This window comes from Trichosurus vulpecula, chromosome 1 (assembly GCF_011100635.1).
Source record: "Trichosurus vulpecula isolate mTriVul1 chromosome 1, mTriVul1.pri, whole genome shotgun sequence".
Classification (NCBI taxonomy): domain Eukaryota; kingdom Metazoa; phylum Chordata; class Mammalia; order Diprotodontia; family Phalangeridae; genus Trichosurus; species Trichosurus vulpecula.
This window is the reverse complement of record NC_050573.1, coordinates 217,004,408-217,024,282: the sequence shown is the minus strand read 5'-3', so window position 1 is coordinate 217,024,282 and position 19,875 is coordinate 217,004,408. Positions and strand designations below refer to the sequence as shown.

Genomic DNA, 19,875 nt, shown 5'->3' with positions numbered 1-19,875 from the left:
TCTACCATGTTGTCTATGATGCCAAGAGACCCAATTAGAAAATAAAAACTAAAACCACATTAGTAAGATATTTTTGTATTCAAGATGCCAAATCACAAGTCTAACTGATTTGTTGTTGTTGTTGTTGTTGTTGTTGTGTTGTCATGTTGTTTTCTTTATTCCCATTGATCTGACCAGTGGCTTTGGAAATCTAAATCATGACAGGATATTCATTTTCATTTTATTTAGGAAATTGTCATCAGGTACTTTCTGTACTTAATCATAGACAGCTAATTATTACTGCATGACCATTTAAATAGAAGACAGAAAAAAAAACATAAATGTGCTTTTTTCGCAATCCTACAATGTGGGTGAATTTCACGGATCATGTAGCAGCTGGATTGTTCTATTCTGATGTCATCCTTTTTACTCTTTGTAGCTAGTTCCTAAATAACATGACAGTCATCTGTGTATTCTGAAGATTATACATTCTCAGGGAATGTGAGTCACCCCTTTCATATCCCACATTTATACTTAACATTGGAAAAAGCCTTCACAGCTGGTGATGTGTTTTCACCCTTTTTTTTAAGTGCCTGTACTACATCTTTGTTGACCTCTTCATTCATGTTGATGGGCTATGAAGAACAAAATAAAAGATAAGACTGCTGGAGGGCTCTTGTTTGCTTTGAGTTGCCTCATCTCTTTTGCTACTTTATAAATATCTAAAAAGTTAATCTCTACACAAATACATCTCCATAAAGATGAATACCCTCCAGTTAACTAAAAAAAACGTGTATGTATGTGTGTGTGCTGAAAACCAACATTATTTATATATTTCACAATTAATGTTTTAGCACTGTGTAGATAGAATCTTTGTTTAATCTAATTTATGCAAATCAAATACAGTTCTGAAGTACCTTAAATACACATGTTAAACATGTGGACAGTTCTAGAGATATAATCCCCTTGAATACAGTACCTTGAACATATTAAACACATATTATTTTTGATTTTTCTTCTAAAATCCTTAGATTTAAAGGAGTCACAAGAACATGGATTTAGAGCTAGATAGAATTTTAGAGGTCATGGAGTTCAACCCTATATTTTAAAGATGAAGAAATTGAGTGGCAAAGTTGTAATGCAATTTGGCCAAGGTCACATAGGTGGTAAGTGACAGAATAAGAATTCAAATCCAGGTCCTCAGCCTTCAAATTCAATGTTCTTTCCAATATGCCACCCTTCCAGTTTTTATAACATACATGTTTCTGATAGAGAACATGCTTTTAAAATTCAAATCACAGAACAGTAGGTTTTTACTCAATGTTATATACAGGACTTTTTAATGTTAAAACCTCTCAGTTCCTCATAAGAAAAGATAATCCAGCTACCTTTTCTGCCAAGAAAACATATTGCTTCCTTGCTAACTGAGAATCTCAGGTAACAGCTGCTTGTTTGCCCAACTATGCTATCCTTTCCTCTACTACCTTTGAAAAATTGTGTGTGTGTGTGTGTGTGTGTGTGTGTGTGTGTTTATGTATGTATGCATGTGTGTATGTGTGTTTCTGTCCAGGATCTAGTAAGAAGTAATCATTGTTTAAAATGTCAGAGGATCCTTTTGCTTCTTTGCATTTCACTCTTAGAAGCAGACTTCTCAATAAATCAACTCATACTTAGACCACTCAAACGTATTCATTCATATGCATACTTACAAGCATTAGGAAAAATCTGTCCCTGATGAATATAATATTTAATATTTATAGGTGTTAAAAAGGTCTGGGCAATGAGGCAAATGACCCAGGTGACTAAAAAGCTGAAATAATCAAACAGCAGGCCTCAGCAATATGGTCAACAAAGGTATTGGTGAGATGCAGAGGAAAGGGACTGGTAAATCTGTATTTGTGAAATCTCTCAGCCCCAGAAAGCTGTTACACACAGTGTCATAGTTTTTTTTTTCTTGCTAGTTTGTAGGTGGAAAAAGAGGTCTTGCAGCCATGGAATTTAGTTCTGCTCTTGTTTATAAGTAAAATTATACATATTTAAAATGTTGGACTTCTGTTGCAATTAGATAAAAAGACTTGATTCATCACTCTGTAGGGAGAATAGCTGTGACACAAAATGTGCTTTAAAAGTTGTCTTGTATTCATAAGCACATGTTCTAAAAAGTTTTTAAGATGTTGATGGAAAATATACTGAATCCAGTTTTAGAGTTGGAATCGGCAAGACCTGGATTTGAATCTCATCTCTAACACTTCACTGTCTGTGTGACAATGGTCCAAATCATTAAAACACCGAGCCTTAGTTTCTTCTCCTGTAAAAATGACATCAACAACAGATGTTGATGTTCAAATGATTTAAAGAAGAAAAGCACTTTGCAAACTTTCATTAGTAAAGGTTGGGTTCTAACTCCATGATTTTGTATCCTCAATTGGTACTATCAACTTTTCAAGCCATCCTTTCTTAAAAGTTGTTTTTTGTTTTTGTTTTTCTTTGTTTTTGCTTTCACTGATTCTCTTTTCACTTATTTCTCAACCCCTTGTAATCTGGTTTGCAATCTGGCCATTCAAATGAAATTTTTACTCTGAAGTTATTAATGATTAATCTTACTTGACAAATTCTTTCCCTCCTTAATTGTTGTTTTTCTTGAGTCAATGTATCAATTATCACTCTATGGCAGCATTTGTCACAATTTCTCTGTCCTCTCCTACTGGACACTCTGTTTCTCTGGGTTTTCATGATAGTATTATCTCTTCTTTCTCCTTCTGCCTTCTTGATGGCTCCTCAGTATTTTCTGGATCATAATGTTTATGATCCCCTAACTGTGAATGCACCCTAAGGCTCTGTCTTGAGCCTGGTTCTATTTTCTCTCAACACTTTTGCCCTTGGTGACCTGATTAGTTCCCATGGGGTCAGATACCATCTCTTATGTAGATGACTCTCAGAACTATATATTCAATCCTTGTCTCTTTCCTAAACTAGTCTTATGGCTTCATTGCCAGCTGTCTGATGAATATTTTGACTTGATGTCCCATAGATATCTCCAACTCAAAATGTACAAAAAAGTAATCTCTTACCTAACCTTTTCCTCTTCATAACTTCCCTATTTTTGTACAAAGTACCACCATTCTTCCAGTGACCCAGGTTCACAACTTTGTTATCATTGGAATCCTCACTCTCTCAGTCTCCCCACCTATGCAATCAATCAACAAATCTATTTATTTTTATCTCCCTATATCTCTCAAATCAGACCCTTTCTCATTATTCACATGAGAATAACTCTAATTCTGGCCCTGATCACTTTTCACCTAGATTACTGCAATAACCTTCTAATTATTCTCTCTCCTGTCTCTCAAATCTACCCTCTACACAGCAAAGTTATCAACAGGCATTTGTTAAATGCCTACTATATGTGGAGTGTTGGTGATACAAAGAAAGGCAAAAAACCAGTACCTGATGTTAAGAGCTCACAGTCAAAAAGAGGAACCAACATGCAAACTGCTATTCAAAAACAAGATGTAGACAAGATAAAATGGAGATAATCTCTGAGGGAAAGTCTAAGAATGAAAAGGACTGGGAAAGTCTCCATTGCTCAGAAACCTAGATAGTATATAGCAGAGTATTTCCCCAAGATACATGTTTTTACTTTTGTTCCTGTTGTTTCTTTTTAGTAAATATCACTTCCAAAACTAATTATTGTTAATTTGCTAATGATTCTGGATACTAATGACTGATGAATGATATTGAGAACACACTAGAATGGGGGCTTGTGCCAACAACACTGAAAAGAACTACTCTATCTTTCAAGGTAATCACTAGAATTCCAACTGAAAGATTAAGCTAGCCTTGCTCTAGGAATGTGAGTTGCTAGCTCACAGTGGCCAGGATGGTAAAAACCTTACTGCATGTATTTTGTATCTATGGAGTGCCTCCCAAAGACAATACCTGGAAAATAGCATGTGATTAATAAATGCTTCTTTAATGATTCATGTAGCTGATCCTTCTATTTGGAGCTATTCAATATGCTGTATCTTTTCCCTCCTTTTGCAGTTACATAATCTACATATGTGAGTGAAAGAGATCTGTTAAAACACTATCTTCAGTATTGTAGTACTTTAGATGTCTAAGGGTCATAATATCATAAGTTCAGTGTTCAAGGGAAGCTTATAAATCACCTGTTCCAACCTCCTTCATGTTACAGATGAGAAAGTTGAATCTCGGTGAGATAGTTATTTGCTGACAGTCATCAGATGGTAAGTAGCCAACCAGGATTTGAGGAGAAGCTCTGATTCTAAGTCACCTTTTATTTGTGTTGGTCTTAATAGTTTGTTACCTGGTTAGTAGTGATTTACTTCCTTAGGCCTCCCAGGGCACTTTGATTTTTGACTATCTAATGTAAGTGTGGCATAGTGGCTAGGACACTAGACATGGAATCAGGAAGATTCATTTACATGAGTTCAAATCTGGTCTCAGATACTTATTAGCAGTGTGATGCTGTTCAAGTCACTTAACCTGTTTGGCTCAGTTCCTCATCTATAAAATGAGCTGGAGAAGTAAATGGCAAACCACTCCAGTATCTTTTCCAAGAAAACCCCAAAGGAGTTCACGTAGAATCAAATAAGACTGAAATGACTGAACAACCACAATGTACTTCTCTTGTGATACTTTCCATGATTCTATATATCTGCATCTTTTCCCCCACTATATTAGGCTGCTATACATTTCTGGATTTTCATTATTTATGTTTTTCCTCTAAATTTATTTGCATTTCTTTTGCATATGTTCTGTACTTATTTGTCTTCATACAGGGCGATCTTCCGTCTATCCCAATACATATATTATAAATTATGTGTTTGCGTGTGTATGGGGAGAAGGGTTTATATGTACAATGCAAAATAAATACAAAGAACACATACATATGTACTTTCACAGAGTTATATGCACATACAATTCATAGATGTGCACATGTACATAGTATGTGCACACAAACTCTTGTGTATATATGCATAGATTCTTTACATTTACTTTTTACTCTTTACAAACCTTTGTACCTGGACACGGTGCAGTGTTTTCCTGGTGTTTCTCATGGTTCTTCTACTACTTTGATAGATATAGAAAAATATAGATAGACATAGATATAGGCAAATATTAGTATAGATATAGATTGTAAAGGTGTAGACATGACATACACATGAACAATGAAACATACATTTATACATACATGCGTATGTGCCTATTATGTTCAATATACATAAGCATATGTATATATGTGGATGTGTCATTGAACAATATACCTAGAAGACACCTAAAGGCCATTTAGTGCTTAGTCTCTCTCTCTCTCTCTCTCTGTCTGTCTCTCTCTGAAAGTAGAATAAAATCTGTTTCTCTTTTCCTCACCATTATCTATGGCCCCCTTCTTAGGAAAGACTTAAAAGGAATCAGAAATTGTGGGTACAAAAGTGAATCTGACACTTTAAAAATTCACTTAAATAAGGCATTTTTATTCCCTTCTGCTGCTCTTTTATGCTTTGTGACACTTTCTCCTTGCCCTTCCCATAATCCTCTTCAGTCCGCACCTACACTCTAAAACAGGATTAGATGGTATCAATTATTTTGGCAAAATCAAATGAACCTAGGGCTCACATGAGTTTCAAATATCCCTGTCCTGAAATTTGGTGGGAAGGAAAAATAGAATATAAAACTGGGAACCAGAAGCATTTTATTTACATGCATGCATATATGTATGTATATACACACATATACAAATATATATTTATATACATATACACACATATATACACACATATGTGTATATATGCATATAGATTTATATATACACACACTATCTGTCTATATCCCCTTGTGGTTAGGAACTTGAGACCCCTGACAGCTCAAAACTAGGTGGTTCTAGACTTCTATCCCCCTAAACAACATGCCTTAAACTTTAGTTCCCTAGGAAGAGCATAGCTCTGTTCTATATCATTTTGGTAGTGCTCCACTATGAATATTTTTTGGTTTTTTTAGTTTTGTTAGCGTTTTTTAATTAGTGTGGAAAGGGCATAGTATTTGAGTCAAAATATCTGGTTCTGAGTCTTTTTTTCAGCATTTAGCTGAGTGACTCTGGGCAAATAACTTAAATCTCCCAAACCCTCAGTTTCAAGATCTTCAATACCCTGATAATGCATTTTACCCTACTTATAGGACTATTGTGAAAAAAGCAAGTTACAAAGTGTAAAACTGTATATGCTAGTAGAAAATGAAAAGATGCTGTGTTCACAAGAACCGCAAAATATGAAAATCAGAAGGGACCTCAGCAGCTGTCTTATCCAACACATACCCCAAAGGAATCCTCAGTAGAATAACATATCCAAAAATTGGTCATCCAGTTCCTGGTTGAAAAACTGTGTAGATGGCAAACCCACCATTTTTCAAGGTGGTTGTTCATTTCACTTTTAGATCTAATCTTTCAGACATTTTTGTCTCCCCGATATCAAACCTAAAATTATAATCTCTTCATAGCTATTATCCATTGCTCCTGGTTCTGTCATCCAGGGACAAACAGAAAAAGCTTCCCAGGACAGCCCATTGAATACTTAAAACCCACTATCATATTTCCCTGAGTCTTCTTTTCTATACGCTAAATACCCTTAGGCTTTTCAAATGATTCTCTATTCTTATATGGCAATTTTTGTTAAGAGGTATGTGGTAACGTAGAGAAGACTTTGGAATCAGTGTTCTTGAATTCCTGTTTCTCTCTGCATGACTTTGGTCAAGTAATTAACCTCTCTGGATCTCAGTTTTCTCATTTGTAAAGATGAAGGGGTTGGACTAGACCTTTTTAGATTTTTTCTAGTTTAAAATGTATGATTGCAAGGAACAGAATTCTAGCTTTAGTAGAGGATTTGGAGAAGTCTTGGTGAAAACTGCATCTTCCCCCCTTTTCCATAAAACTCCTTAGATGGTCATTGTGTAATTTTTTTCATCTCATGGCAGTTAGGACAAAGGCTATCTGGTGTAGAAGGAAAGGAAAGCATTAATGTAGCTTGAATCTGAGACAAGATCTGGGCTAGGAAAATTATTCAGTATTGGGAGACGGTCTGAGTTGGCTAACGTGCAAGTTTCTTGTTCTTGTCTAGCATGCTTACTCTCAGCCTATGTTAGCCAATAAACTCATACTTTACAACCCTAAGGGACTGATATTTTTCAATATGGATCCATTTTTCACTGAGTGGTACAGGAAAAGATTTGGATTTGGAGTCAGAGGCTCTGGATTCAAATCCTACTTCTGATAGCAATTGTGACCTGGGGAAGTCACTTAAACCTCCATGAGATTCAGTATTTGCATTTACAGAGTGAAAAGGCTGGACTCAATGATCTATAAGGTTACTTTCAGTTCTAAATCTATGACCTTATGATTGGCTATGAGCAAGAAGTGACTGAAAAGTTATAGAGATGACAGTCAAAAAGTAAATAATATTCAAAACATACCTGAAGGCCACTGTAAACAGAACTGATGGCAGCTAGCTTGTTCAGTGGATAGAGAGCTGGTCCTAGAATTGGGAAGAATGGATTCAAATCTGGTTTCAGAAACCTATGAGTGTGTGATCCTAGACAAATAACTTTACTTCTGTTTGCCCCAGTTTCTTGAACTGTAAAATGGGGATAATCATAGCACCTTCCTCACAGAGTTTGGTGAGGATGAAAAGAAGTAATATTTGCAAGGCATTCAGCACAGTACCTGGAATATGGCTTGTTTTCTTCTGGTTTAAAGAAAATATTTAACCAAATGTAAAAAAAAAAATTAGTACCTTTAGCATGAGATTAGGTTCCATAGTTATCTAAGAATTCAGAGAAGCAAGAAAGAAAATCAACTGTTTTCTGGTGGGAGAAAAACCTATGCTTATTGAATCACTGAATACTATACCTGGAAGAGACCTTAGAGGTCATTTAGTGTAAAGCTCACCTTTCAGAGGTGAGGAATTAGGCACAGAGATGTTGAGTTACTTGGTCAATATTAAGCAACTAGTTAGAGTTCAGGTCTCCAGAAGACCAAACAAGGATTTCATCCACATATTTCACTTTATTTGACACTGATTTTTACCCTCCCCATAATAAAATTAAAAGGGCTTCATCTTTTGCTTGGCTTAGTGTGTGTGTGTGTGTATGTGTGTGTGTGTGTGTGTGTGTGTGTGTGTGTGTGTGTGTGTGTATCCACAGTCACTTGCATGAGCCAGAGATATCTGGGTCTAACATTTTAAATAATTATACTCCTTAATAAGTATCAATTATAAATTATCTTGATCTTTTGATAGGTTACGTTTCCATATCCAGGCTGGTGAATTCTTCTGGGCATGATAAATAGTTAAAACTCTGCCATTTTGATTGTTTGTTTTGCTTGGATGGAATTTTTAATCAGAGGTCTAACAGGAAGAAGAAATGAATTCTATTTGAATACATTCTAAAATGTTCATCTATAAATTTAAAAACCATATCATTCTTTCACAATGCTAAACAAATGAGGGCAAATAAAGGCATAAAGAAAAACTTGACAAAATTGTCTATGCTATTCCAGAGGGCCAAAAGCATGAGGGAGCCAAATCATCAACCTCCTCCTAACAAAGTAGTTATTTCTTATTTAAGTTGTTTGGTGACCAGACAAGAAATGAAAGGCATCCTGGATGTAGATTCGAATGTTGGGCCTGATATGTGTGACGTGTGTGGTCACAGGTAAGTTATTTAAAAAGAAGATAATTAGAATCAAGATATATGTGCTCTAGTCCCCCCCCAAAAAAAATCATATGGCTTTGAAACTTAAATGATTGTGGAACAATTATTCAAGAACTGCTATGTTTAAACCCTTTTATTCTTCTCCTACTTCTACTTATTCCGATGTCACACAATAGCAAAGAGCTGACTCCAGACTCTGAAAGGCTAAACCATCAGGGTGCTCTTCCTGAGGAAAGTCTAGCTCTAAGGCCTGCTACCTTTTGACCTAAGAAAAATCACTGCACCTATTTCTTCATCTCTAAAATTGAGATACTAATGTTGCTTCTGTCTACCTGAAAGGGCTGTTGTGGGGATGAAAGGAAAATAGATATAAAATGCTTTATTAATCTTAAAGTGCTTTACAAACAAGACATTTTATGATTATTGCCAACCAGTTGGAGGACTTTGAGTATATGCCTGGTGATATATATATATATTACATTTAAATCTATCAACCAGGTACTCCCTCAACTCATCATCAGATGGCTTCCCTTCAGCTGATTATAATAACATATAATATCATACATATAAAAAATGTAATAGCCATTATTATAATTGTTGTCATTGCTATTGTTATTATTATTATAGTTGGCTCTGGCAAATCATGTAGTCTGTATACAAAGATAGAGTAGTTATTGTCCACAGATGGAGAGTTTCCATATTGATGCAAATATATACCCCAAAAGTATTGATGCAGATAATGTTAGTCCCAATTGTAATAGAATTGTACATTCATATCCCTTGCATTTGAACTGGCAAGTGAAGAAGAATAAGGGAGGAGTCAAGTTAACCATTAAATGTCCTTAGAGTGACAAATGTGACAAATTGATGTCAGTTTCAGCTTCCCAGCTTGGAATTATTTTTGGAGGAGGTGGCCTCCCTCTAATAAATCCTGAAGGGATTTATTAGAAACAAAATTATGTGGAGAGGAGGAACAGACTCCTTAAAAGACAGAGTGGGAGACCTTAAAAAGTGTATGATAACCACCATACTTGATTTTTTTCCTCAAAATTTATATTCAGCTGAACATTTGTGTAAATGCTCTCCAGCAGCCCCTAACCTGGATGGGAACCTGCCAGAGGAAAAAATGTTCCCCATGAGGCAGTGTGGTACAGTGGAAGGAGCACTGTATTATCTAGGAGGCAGGGAGCCCTGGTTCTAGAACAAGTTCTGCAATACTTAATGCAACCTCAATAGTTGTATTATACCAAACACGTCATATTACCACTCTGGAATTCTGTTTCCTTATCTGTAAAATATAAAATTAAAGTGAGATGATCTCAAAATTCTCTTCTGGTTCTAATATTCTAAGAATGTTTATTTTGTAATTTACAAGTAATAACTAGTAATAATACCTAGCATTTATATAGCACTTTAAGGTATCTAAATGTTTTAAGTATGCTATCTCAGTTGAATACAGAAATAAAGAAGACACCCTTTCAACAATTCATGCTTAGGGATGGGACTATGTGTTGAAGAATTTAGTAGGAGTAAGAGAAGGATAAAATTCTTATTTTGGAGACAGAGCATATCTTATTTTTATCTAATGAAATAGGAAGTATCAGGTTTTGTTTTCTTAAAATAAGACTCCTAAACCTGTTCACACACACAAACACACACACACACACAAACACACACACACACACAGATATACTTATCAGCATCACACTTTGCTCTTTTTCTCTTCCTACAGTTACATAGGATCTCACTCTTTTTAAGATTGGTTGTTCATTTATATTACAGTGCTAACAGTAAGAAATAATTTCCCTTTTCCTCTGTACCCTTTACTTGTCATTCTTATATTCAAGAGAAGTCGATGCCAGCTGAGAGCCTCTTTTTTCCCCTTTCAGATTCAACATTACAAATCCTAGCCAATGAAAGCAAATTTCAAATTCTGTCAAATAGCAGAAATATTTCTGGCAACTACTTAACAATTTTACATATGCCTAACCATAACACCAAGTTAGATAAAATCTTACTTTGGCATAAATTGTTTCAAGCCCAGTCCAATGACTGCTCAACCTGGTAAAAAAATTGTAATTTTACTTAGTTTGACATTTTGTTGGGCAAGTTTTCAGAAAGGAAGAGGAGAACCACCTCCTGTTCACCCTTTCTATAATCAAAGAAAAACAACACTCAAGTTAAGTTGAGCTGGAATGCAACATATCAACAGCTTTATCACGCTGGAGGCACATTTTGACATAATAACAAATGACTGAGAAAAAGCCACTTTTATCTAGGTCACAAGTGTTGCAAGGCTTGGGGGAAACCACAGATTTAAACATCAGGAAAGGGGCTGCAATCTGTACAGAAATTCTCATCAAGTCTTGACATTACCTAATGGTTTTCACCCAGTACACTGTAATTACTCCACCAGCATATTATAATAGCACAACATTCTGACTTCAAATCCTACAAAAATAAAATGAACCATATTTCATGACGACTACATTTGTAATAAAATGCAGATGGCAAAGGAAACAGATGTCTCTGACATCATCTCCGATTCGATTCGCACATCTGCAGACATTTACAGTATGTACACATGTTCAAAAGAATGCTGAGCAAGATAAGTTAGGCAGTTTTAAAGTGGTGTTTCCATTAGAGAGACACACTGGCAAAATACCACTGTGTAGTTAAAGGGAAAAAATAAAAAATAAAATAATTGCTATGGGTGAAAGAAATTATTTAAGTGTCTACTAACCCACAAAAAATTGATTCTAAATCTAAATTGGACTCGTGCAAAAGTGAGCATTGAAAGAGAAAAAGATAGTATTTAAAATAGATAGTGCTAATCATCTGGACCCATGGTATCAGAGAAAGCAGGGATGGAAGGATATAACAAAGAATGTTTGTGATTTTCAGGAGGCAAAGAAAATAACAAGGGCATTTTGACTCAATAGCAATTCTAAAACATAACAATCAGAAGGTCATTGCCATCATATCTATTGTTCAAAAGCTAACTATTCCTTATTATTTCTGAGATAAAGTCTAAGGGAAGATTTGTTGTGACTACTTTCCCATCTTTCCAAAACACATTGGTTTATACCTCTATACCACTTGCCAGTAGCATCCAGTCATATCTGATAGAAGCTTTTACTGTCTCCCCACTCATTAAATCTTAGAGAGTGTAAGAGAAGAATAAGCTCTATTGCGTATGATAAACACATTAGAGGGCCTTTTGAAAGAAGATGAGGATTTTTTTTCTAGCCAATCTTGAAAATAAGTAAAGTTTGGGTAAAGCAGCAACACCAAGGATTCTAGGAGTTTCTGAGGTCCAGGGATAGAGGAATTGTATTAGAATTAATGAAATCCTTTTGAATCATCCCATTTTCCTCTTCTCTTGTTCCCCCCCCACCCCCAACCCAGTAACCCCTTCAAAACAAAACAAATTAAAAAAAATAGCTGGTCAAGTTTCTGACAGAAAGGCAGCAAAAGTTGTTTTAAAGTCAAAATAAATCCTGTGAGGCCAAATATGGTGTCTGTTTTTAAAATAATCTCTCTGTGCAAGTAACAGACTATACACACACACATTTTACAAGAATAAACAAACTCTTCTAATTCTTATCCACAAATTGGGTTGGAAATCATTAGTGCAAATGACTGCCGACCTGCAGCATTCAGTCCGTAAACTTTGGATATCCTAGAAGATCCATTATCGTCCAGCAGATGTCCTCAATCAGCTTAATTTCCTCAGTAGGCATGTTTTGTTTCCAAATATTAATATTAGTTGGTGATATTTCCCCTTCATAAGGAAGATAGAAAAGGTTTGTGGAAGTAGCAAACAATATTTGGTTTAAACTAGCAGGAGATAAAGGAATACCAAGAAAGGCAAAAATCCTTTCAGTTGTCTTCTGTGGGAAATTCACAATATCTTCAAATCTGACCAGCTGATAATTGGTTGGCAGCAAATCCTTATTGATTCTCAGTGCTGCAGCTGTGTTTGCTAGCCACAAATGAGCCAGTAAGGACACTGGATTTGATTTGGGATCAGATAGCTCTTTCCTCAATGACTCATATTCAAAAGCATAGCCTGAATTCAAGTTGCATTTGTCTTTGTGTCTTTGTACCTTAAATAGCATAGCTAAGTGCTCAGGTACATTCTTTAAGGAATAAAGGCTTGGTTTGCTATTGTACAGCATTGAGTGGATCCATGCCCGAGGGTCCCTTACAATATACAATGCCCTCATGGAAGGCCCTATAACTTCTTGAAAGAAATGAAGCTTTAATGTCCAGCTTCCACTGCTTAAACTGAGTACAGGACGTGCACTTGGGTAAAAGACAAGGTGTCTCCTTAGGTCTCTAATGTATTCAGCATCTCTGTCTAAAGTGCCTTTGATTCTACTTCTTTGTTCCAGCAAAGACTCTCTCCTTTTTAATTTTCTTTTTTTGTCTTTGTTAATTGTGGAGTACTGAGTTAGTTTACTTCTACTGGGTTCATGCAGATGAATGTTTTGTAAATGCAGTTTTGTGTCCCGGACTAGAGATTGAAGCCAGCCTCTGAGCAAACGGAAATGACCACCCTGGATATCTGACATACTCCATTCACAGGCATCTACAAATGAGTCTATTTCAAATTCAGTCTCAGGGATATCAAGGTAGGTTGTAGGGACTCTAATGTACAGAAAGTCAGTGCTGTTGAAAAAGAGCTGCTTTAGGATTTCAGCTCCTGAACTAGGGAGTGAGGTAATGACAACATCTGGCAGAGCAACGGGGTGTCCTTCAGAGTGCTTGGCTCTTTTGCTTGTCTTGGCCTCTGTGCTCATCATGTCACTGCTCCATTTGGCACAGATAGGCTGTGTGCAAGTACTCCACACATCCAGCAATTCAATGAACCACAACGTTATAACCATGACTAGGATCCAACGCATTAGTTTACTAAATGAAAGGTAAAATCTCCACTGAAAAGCTAAAATCATCAAACTCACACCCAAAATCAAACCCACTATCATATTGATTTTAAAACCAAAGGGGAAAGCAACATTATTATTCCTTATTGGTAGTTCTCTAGTTTCAGTGCCTAAACCAAAATGGGTAATTTGGTCTCGATCTGCTACATTAGCAAAGCCACCAAATCCTAGATAATTGAATCGGATCTTGAGATTTCGGTAATCTGTTACAATGGAAACAACATGGTCACTATTGTTGACATTTAGTGAAATCTGAAGTCCAGATTTAGAATTATCAATAAATCTACAGTTGGAAACATTGACATAGGGTCCATGAAATACATAAGCAATTCGGCTTATGGTGGTTTCCATCTGAAATGTTACATTCACATACTGAGTCCACCGTTTCTTGAACTCAGCAGCTTGTTCAGCTTCCTGTATTGTTGCTATGGGGCTATTGCCATGATCATCAAACCAAAACATTTTATAATGGGCATCCCAGACATCCATCATGGCTCCATTATACTGGTTCATAAACTTGTATGGGACATATTTAAAATCAATATCCAGATTATGAAAAAAGGCACTGACGGAATTAATTGGAGATTCCTCTTCCTTCTCGATGTGATCTACAACGAGTAAGGTTTGGGAGTTTAAGAGAAGCAAAGCACGATACACACTTTTCAGTTTCATTGCAGAAGAATAAGAAGCCACAGCCTCCCCACTCACAAACATCATTTCCCCTTGCTGGGAGGCTGTTATAATTTCTCCAGAAGCATCACCAACTTCTTCACCTGCCCACCTGAGCCACTGCGCACATTCTCCAAGCTGGCCCTCCCAAGGTTGATTGCACTGGCTTGAGGGTGATGGGGCAAACACAAGAACATTATTGAGGTGGCTTAATTTGGGCCCATAGAGGGCTTCAGAAACAAACACCTGCCCATTTGGAGCAAAAGTAAAAGAGTTTTGGTCAGGGTGTTCATGACCTGGGTTGAAGCTTCGCCAACCATCAATCCAGGAATATGGCTGAAAGTGAACTATATCATAGACTGCTCGGCCACCCAGTTTCCCAGATTTAAAAGACACAAAAGTGTTGGTTTGTGTGTTCGGCAGGCCAGCCCCATAAGTGACTACCCCCCAGTTAGGGAATACATGCAATTTAGCAGTACCATAGTCAGCAGGAGGTTGTGGAGTTAGCTCTGGATCATACCAGATATATTCAGTGTGAAGAGTACTCCACCGCTGGGCAGTGGAAGGAACCATTGGACCATCTTTAGGACGGTGCTTTCTAATTTGCTGAGCTAGCCAATTGCCAGCTCCACTCTTTAACACGAACTTGTCCAAGAATACTAGCTGGCTCTCTGGCCCATAAAACCAGTTGTAGTTGGAATCTGCTATACCCACTGTTCTCTGAAAACCTGGTAAGAGTGTAGCAAAATAAAACCAAAAGTGCATTTTTAACCAGTTGTTCTCAAGATTATTGATATTAAAGTGACGCTGGGCCAGGAAAACATACTGTGTGACAGACTTCGCAGTATAACTTCCATAGGCTACACCTTCATCCAAAGAGCCATCCACAATATGATTGAGTAGAAACATGGTCTTTTCCATCACATCCACTACCACCTGTTTCCATATATTTGCTTGAGATCCTTTATCCACTCCAGTCACCAGGGCGCCAGTGAGTAGTGCCAACATATTTGTGGCTTGGTGGTTGTGGAGAAGTTGTTTTCCCCATGCGCGAACCTTAGAGTATTCATACATTTCCTCAGTGACAGCCCATATCTTTTCCAGGTACTTTTGTCTTCTGTGATTATCAATTGAGTTGTATAAGAAGTCAAAGGCAGTGGCAAAACCTGTTAAAGAGTGGCCAAGTGGTACCTCGTCCCCTGGCGCATTCTCAACTAGCCAGTCTTTGTAGCCAGCCATCCTATCCATGTATTCTAAGACAAATTCAAAGGCAGCTTTGTCATCTGGGCACAGCAAACAATAAAATGCTAGGGGAGGGAGATTATTACCATAAATTTCATTCCACTTTGCAGCAAAATCAGCATGCTTGGGTGGAGGTAGGTAGTATGTTGGGTTGGACAGCATCACTGTAACTGCACTTCTGATAACTCTAAAAAGATGCAAATGGCTTGTGCGAGACTTTTGCCTCAGTGCTTGGATGTCTCTAGCATCAAAATATAAACTTGGATGGAAACTCCCTTTTTTCAGTTTTTGGTTGTAATTGAAATCTTGAACTTGCTGTGTCTTATATTGATCAATATCATCTGCAAAACCAGCCCATTCAGAATAATTGCTTATAGATTCTTCAAAACTGGAGTGAACAAACATCACTAACACTAACAGAAATACGAAATGTCTTGTAAACATTAGCGCCATGATCCATTAGGCAGTTCCTTTCCTTCAGGCATACATGTCAAGCATATTGCTCATTACATTGACTCATCTACTGACTATAAAAATGTACATTTAAGGCCTTGTTAAAAAAACACGTAAATCTTCTACTGTGAGATTCAGCTGATGTAAAACTCACCCAAAATAAGTGAAGTCTGGAGAAGTGAGAACTTACATTCTCTATCTGTGTGCCCGACACAAATATCACCACTAAAACTCAAGGAACCTTAAAGCCAGTAAATCTTGCCACAACATATGTAAAGAGTTGATCATTTCCTCTGTACCACAAGACTTGAGTTTATATCACTAGTTAAAAGCACATACTTTTTAAAAAATAAAATAATAAAAGTGTTCCAAAATACAATTTTGAAGTCATTATCACACTAATGATGTGAATATGATTTTTTTCCTTTTTTATAGATTCAAGGAAAGTATTGAATTTCCTACAGTGAACTTGGTGGTTAGAATTACTGCTCCTTTCCTTCCTGATTTTATAGCCTCCATGCCTTGAAATCTATCTTCTCCCACTTTTAGGGAAACAAACAGCACTGAACAATTTTCACAAGTCCTTCGTAGTTGGCATAATTGCAGGTTTTCTGGCCTTTGTTGACTGCTGTCTGAAGGTTTGTTGTCAATATATTATGACAAAATCATGCATTTTTCATGCCTTCTTTTATTAAAGTTATCTGATCATTGCATTACAACCTGTGAAACCTAACATTTTTTTCTCTCTTCAGTCACCTGGGAATCTCTCCTCTGCCCATCATGAAGCCAACCAGCCAAATGAGAGACAAAGAATCTCTTTCAACAAGGTAGCTATTTTTCCTTTTTTTCTTTTCTCTTCCTGGTGCATGGCAATTCTTTCTGGGGGAAGAAACAAAACAAAAATGTTTTCTGAAGCTACAGGTACTTTGGAAATATGTTTAATACCATGTTGAAAAAATTACAACTTCCCTTTTCAATGAATTCATTGCAGAGAATAGCTTCAGAGAATTTTAAGAATAATTTCAATAAGCCTGCTTTAAAATGTTGCTACTGGAATCCCACCCCCGTGTTTTACATTGTAATGCATCCACCTATGACAATCCTCCTTCCCCCCCATACACGATAGATGTGCAATAAAAGTTAATTGATACCAAATGACAAGCTATAAAATTATCTGATCGAGATTAATATTGTAGCTGGCTTGCTCTGGTTGGCAATATAACTTATGAAATCTCCACATAAAAGTATGTGAATTATTGAAATGCAATAATTGGTGTAGTATCTTCCCTATGTCGTTTTTTCTGCCTTACCCCCTCGGGGCACAAAATTCCTAGCACAATGCTTATATGGATTAGGTTCTCAGTACTAGATGTTTGCTAAATGTATCAAATTTAGTGGTAAGTAAAATAAAAGTTCAAGTAACTAAATATCAACTAATGGTTTACGGTAGTGCTGCTCTTTGCCCCGAACAACTCCAAAGCTGCTCTTTTATTTAATAAACACTACCATACAACTATTTTTTTTTTCCTCAAAAGAAACAATGCTGCGGTCAGAGACAGGGGAACATTTCAGTCCCCTCACCTGTAGGTTTACCATGTATACTTCTGGACGACCACAAGAGGGTACTATAAACCAGTGTGAAAGAAATATCTCCCTTTGCCTTTCTTGAGGGCTGGAGAACTTAACCAAGTTTCAGTCGCCAACAAGTCTTAAAGTCATTTACCACTAGGAGTTTCCTGAACCATCCCACCTCTTACATTTAAATTCTTCCCGGGGGAAAAAAAAGCCTCTTTGTTATCTTTTCCAGGGATGGGGGTAGAGGTCGGGAGAGTGATCCTCCTCAAAATCATCTTACCTTAGGCAGGTCAGGATGGAAGTGTCCCAGGAAACAGTGGGGATTGGGGGAAGGGAAGTCAAAGCAAACTCATTCCAGAGGAACTGAAGGGCACCATCAATTTCCTTTCCCGGACATCGCAAGCATCCCAGACCGTCTCCAGGGCGCTGGAGGGACCGGTCCAGCTTTCGGAGTCATAAATGTGAAGAGGGTTCGGGAGATTGGGACCGGGACGCTTCCCTAGTCTTTTTTCCAACCGTCTGGGTTTCGTTTGTGTCCCATACGTCATGCTATCCCTTCCCCCTTAGCCCATACGGATCCAGTCACTCCACTCTGCTAACACTGCTTCCAGAGAAAGGGTGGAAAGACAGAAAGAAAGCCACAACAGCTAAAGGAACTGCCCAAATGGAGACCCTTACAAGACTCCCACACCACTTTGGAGAAATCCAACAAATCCCTTGTGTTCTGCTCCGGTATTTGGAGGAGGCAGATCCTGGAAGATGCCCTCTGGCTGCTGCCGCCTCCGTCGCTTGGCAGCTTCTTGTGACTCTTGCCTCTAGATCACTGTTTCCAGCACAGGGAGTGGGGTTTTCCCCGAAGGCGAGCTCTGCGCTCCAAGCAGATCTCCTCCCCTGCCACCTCCTCTAGGTCTCAGCTTGTAGCTCACTCGGCGGAGCTCAGAGTTGAAAGAGCAGAGAGACGCTGGAGGCTAGAGACACTGGAGAAGGGGCGAGGGAGACCGAAGAGAAAGCAGCAGTATTGCCAAGGCGGACCTAGGGGCGGGGCCGGCCAGGCAGCTCCCCGGGATCCTAATGCTCCAAGGCTTCTCTCGGGTCCAGCTGTTTCCCAGCTGCTGCTCTTCTTACAGGACGTTTTCCCGCGGGGAATCACAGGCTGCCACCGCAGCAGCAGCTCTTCTGGGAGGCGTGGAAAAGGAGGAGGGAAGTTTGGCTGAGGAAGAATGTTTGGGGAGTGTCATTCTCCTGAGAGGCAGTCGGGGGAAGCCGACGAGGGCTTACAGCTACCTAAATATCTCCTGCATTCCTAAGTTCGTCCTGACCAAATTTTGTCCTTATAGTATGAAGAAAGAGCATCATTTATAAAGGACGGGCGGGGGGAGGGGGCAGAAGAGGAGACCGTGTAGCGGGGTGGGGTGGGGGGTTGCGGGCAATCATAAAATAGGAAAGGGGAAAAAAAACAGGAAAAACTGACGTTATGAGAGGGAAAGACGAGAGCTTGTACGGTTGGAAAGGGGAGGTATTGTAGGGTGAAGGCTAGAAAGAGGTAGAAATTCTTTAGCAAGGTTAGACATGGGAACTCGTTTTGCAGGAAATAGTGCCTGACCTGCTCTTGTTTGTGGTAAGAGGTAGTTACCCAACCCCCCCTCCCCTTCGCGCCCCCCCCCCCAGCTGACTGCTTAGAACCGCAAAATAAGGATGTTCAGGAGATTTTTGTTTCTTTTTAAATTTCTTTTTGTCAAGAATTACATATCTAAAGGCGAGGGTGGGGGTGGGTGGGGGCAGATTTCGCTAGATAAGCTGATGAAAAATATTTTCCGAGCCTGGAAAAACTATGAAAATATGGAATGAATACAGCTCCACAATATCCGCCCTCCCCCCTCCAAAAAAAGATTCCTTTTGGAAAAAAAAAATCAAATTTGGGAAAAAACAATTTGCTTCAGGTGTTGAGGCATTTACATCAAAATGAAGACAATGGGGGGAGGCAAACAGTATGACACTGCATTTATTAAAGATGTATAGAACAAGTAAAGTAAGCTCTGAGGCAACTTAGGGACCTGGTGCATTCCTCATCCCTTAAATTTCTTGGAATATTCTATCATTCACAACGTGAGCTGTTAAGGATGAACTGCCTATTAAGTAGATTAAAGGTCACTGTCTTAACTGGTAATTTATTCAATAGTCAATTTATTGAGTAATGAGAGAACAGTGATACTAAGGCATATGTATTCACTAAGACACTTCCCTTAAAGGATAAGTATTTTGTGGTTGCACCTTATTTAAAGGTAAA

At 38.0% G+C, this 19,875-nt stretch overlaps 1 protein-coding gene and 1 pseudogene across 1 annotated transcript; one reads left to right on the top strand and one right to left on the bottom strand.

Annotated features, from left to right (window-relative positions):
- Positions 1 to 12,179: 12,179 nt before the first annotated feature.
- DSEL (dermatan sulfate epimerase like) lies at positions 12,180 to 18,593 on the bottom strand. Its single transcript, XM_036741713.1, has 2 exons — positions 17,869 to 18,593; positions 12,180 to 16,892 (listed from the first exon to the last, which is right to left on the bottom strand). Exon 2 carries the CDS (start codon positions 16,011 to 16,013, stop codon positions 12,360 to 12,362), a length of 3,654 nt encoding a protein of 1,217 aa, XP_036597608.1. The 5' UTR covers positions 16,014 to 16,892; positions 17,869 to 18,593; the 3' UTR covers positions 12,180 to 12,359.
- Positions 18,253 to 19,875, top strand: part of LOC118835992 — a 71,132-nt pseudogene continuing 69,509 nt past the window's right edge.

Excerpts from the sequence above, each read along its gene's own strand:
- DSEL (XM_036741713.1), bottom strand. The coding sequence starts at position 16,013 with ATGGCGCTAATGTTTACAAGACATTTCGTATTTCTGTTAGTGTTAGTG.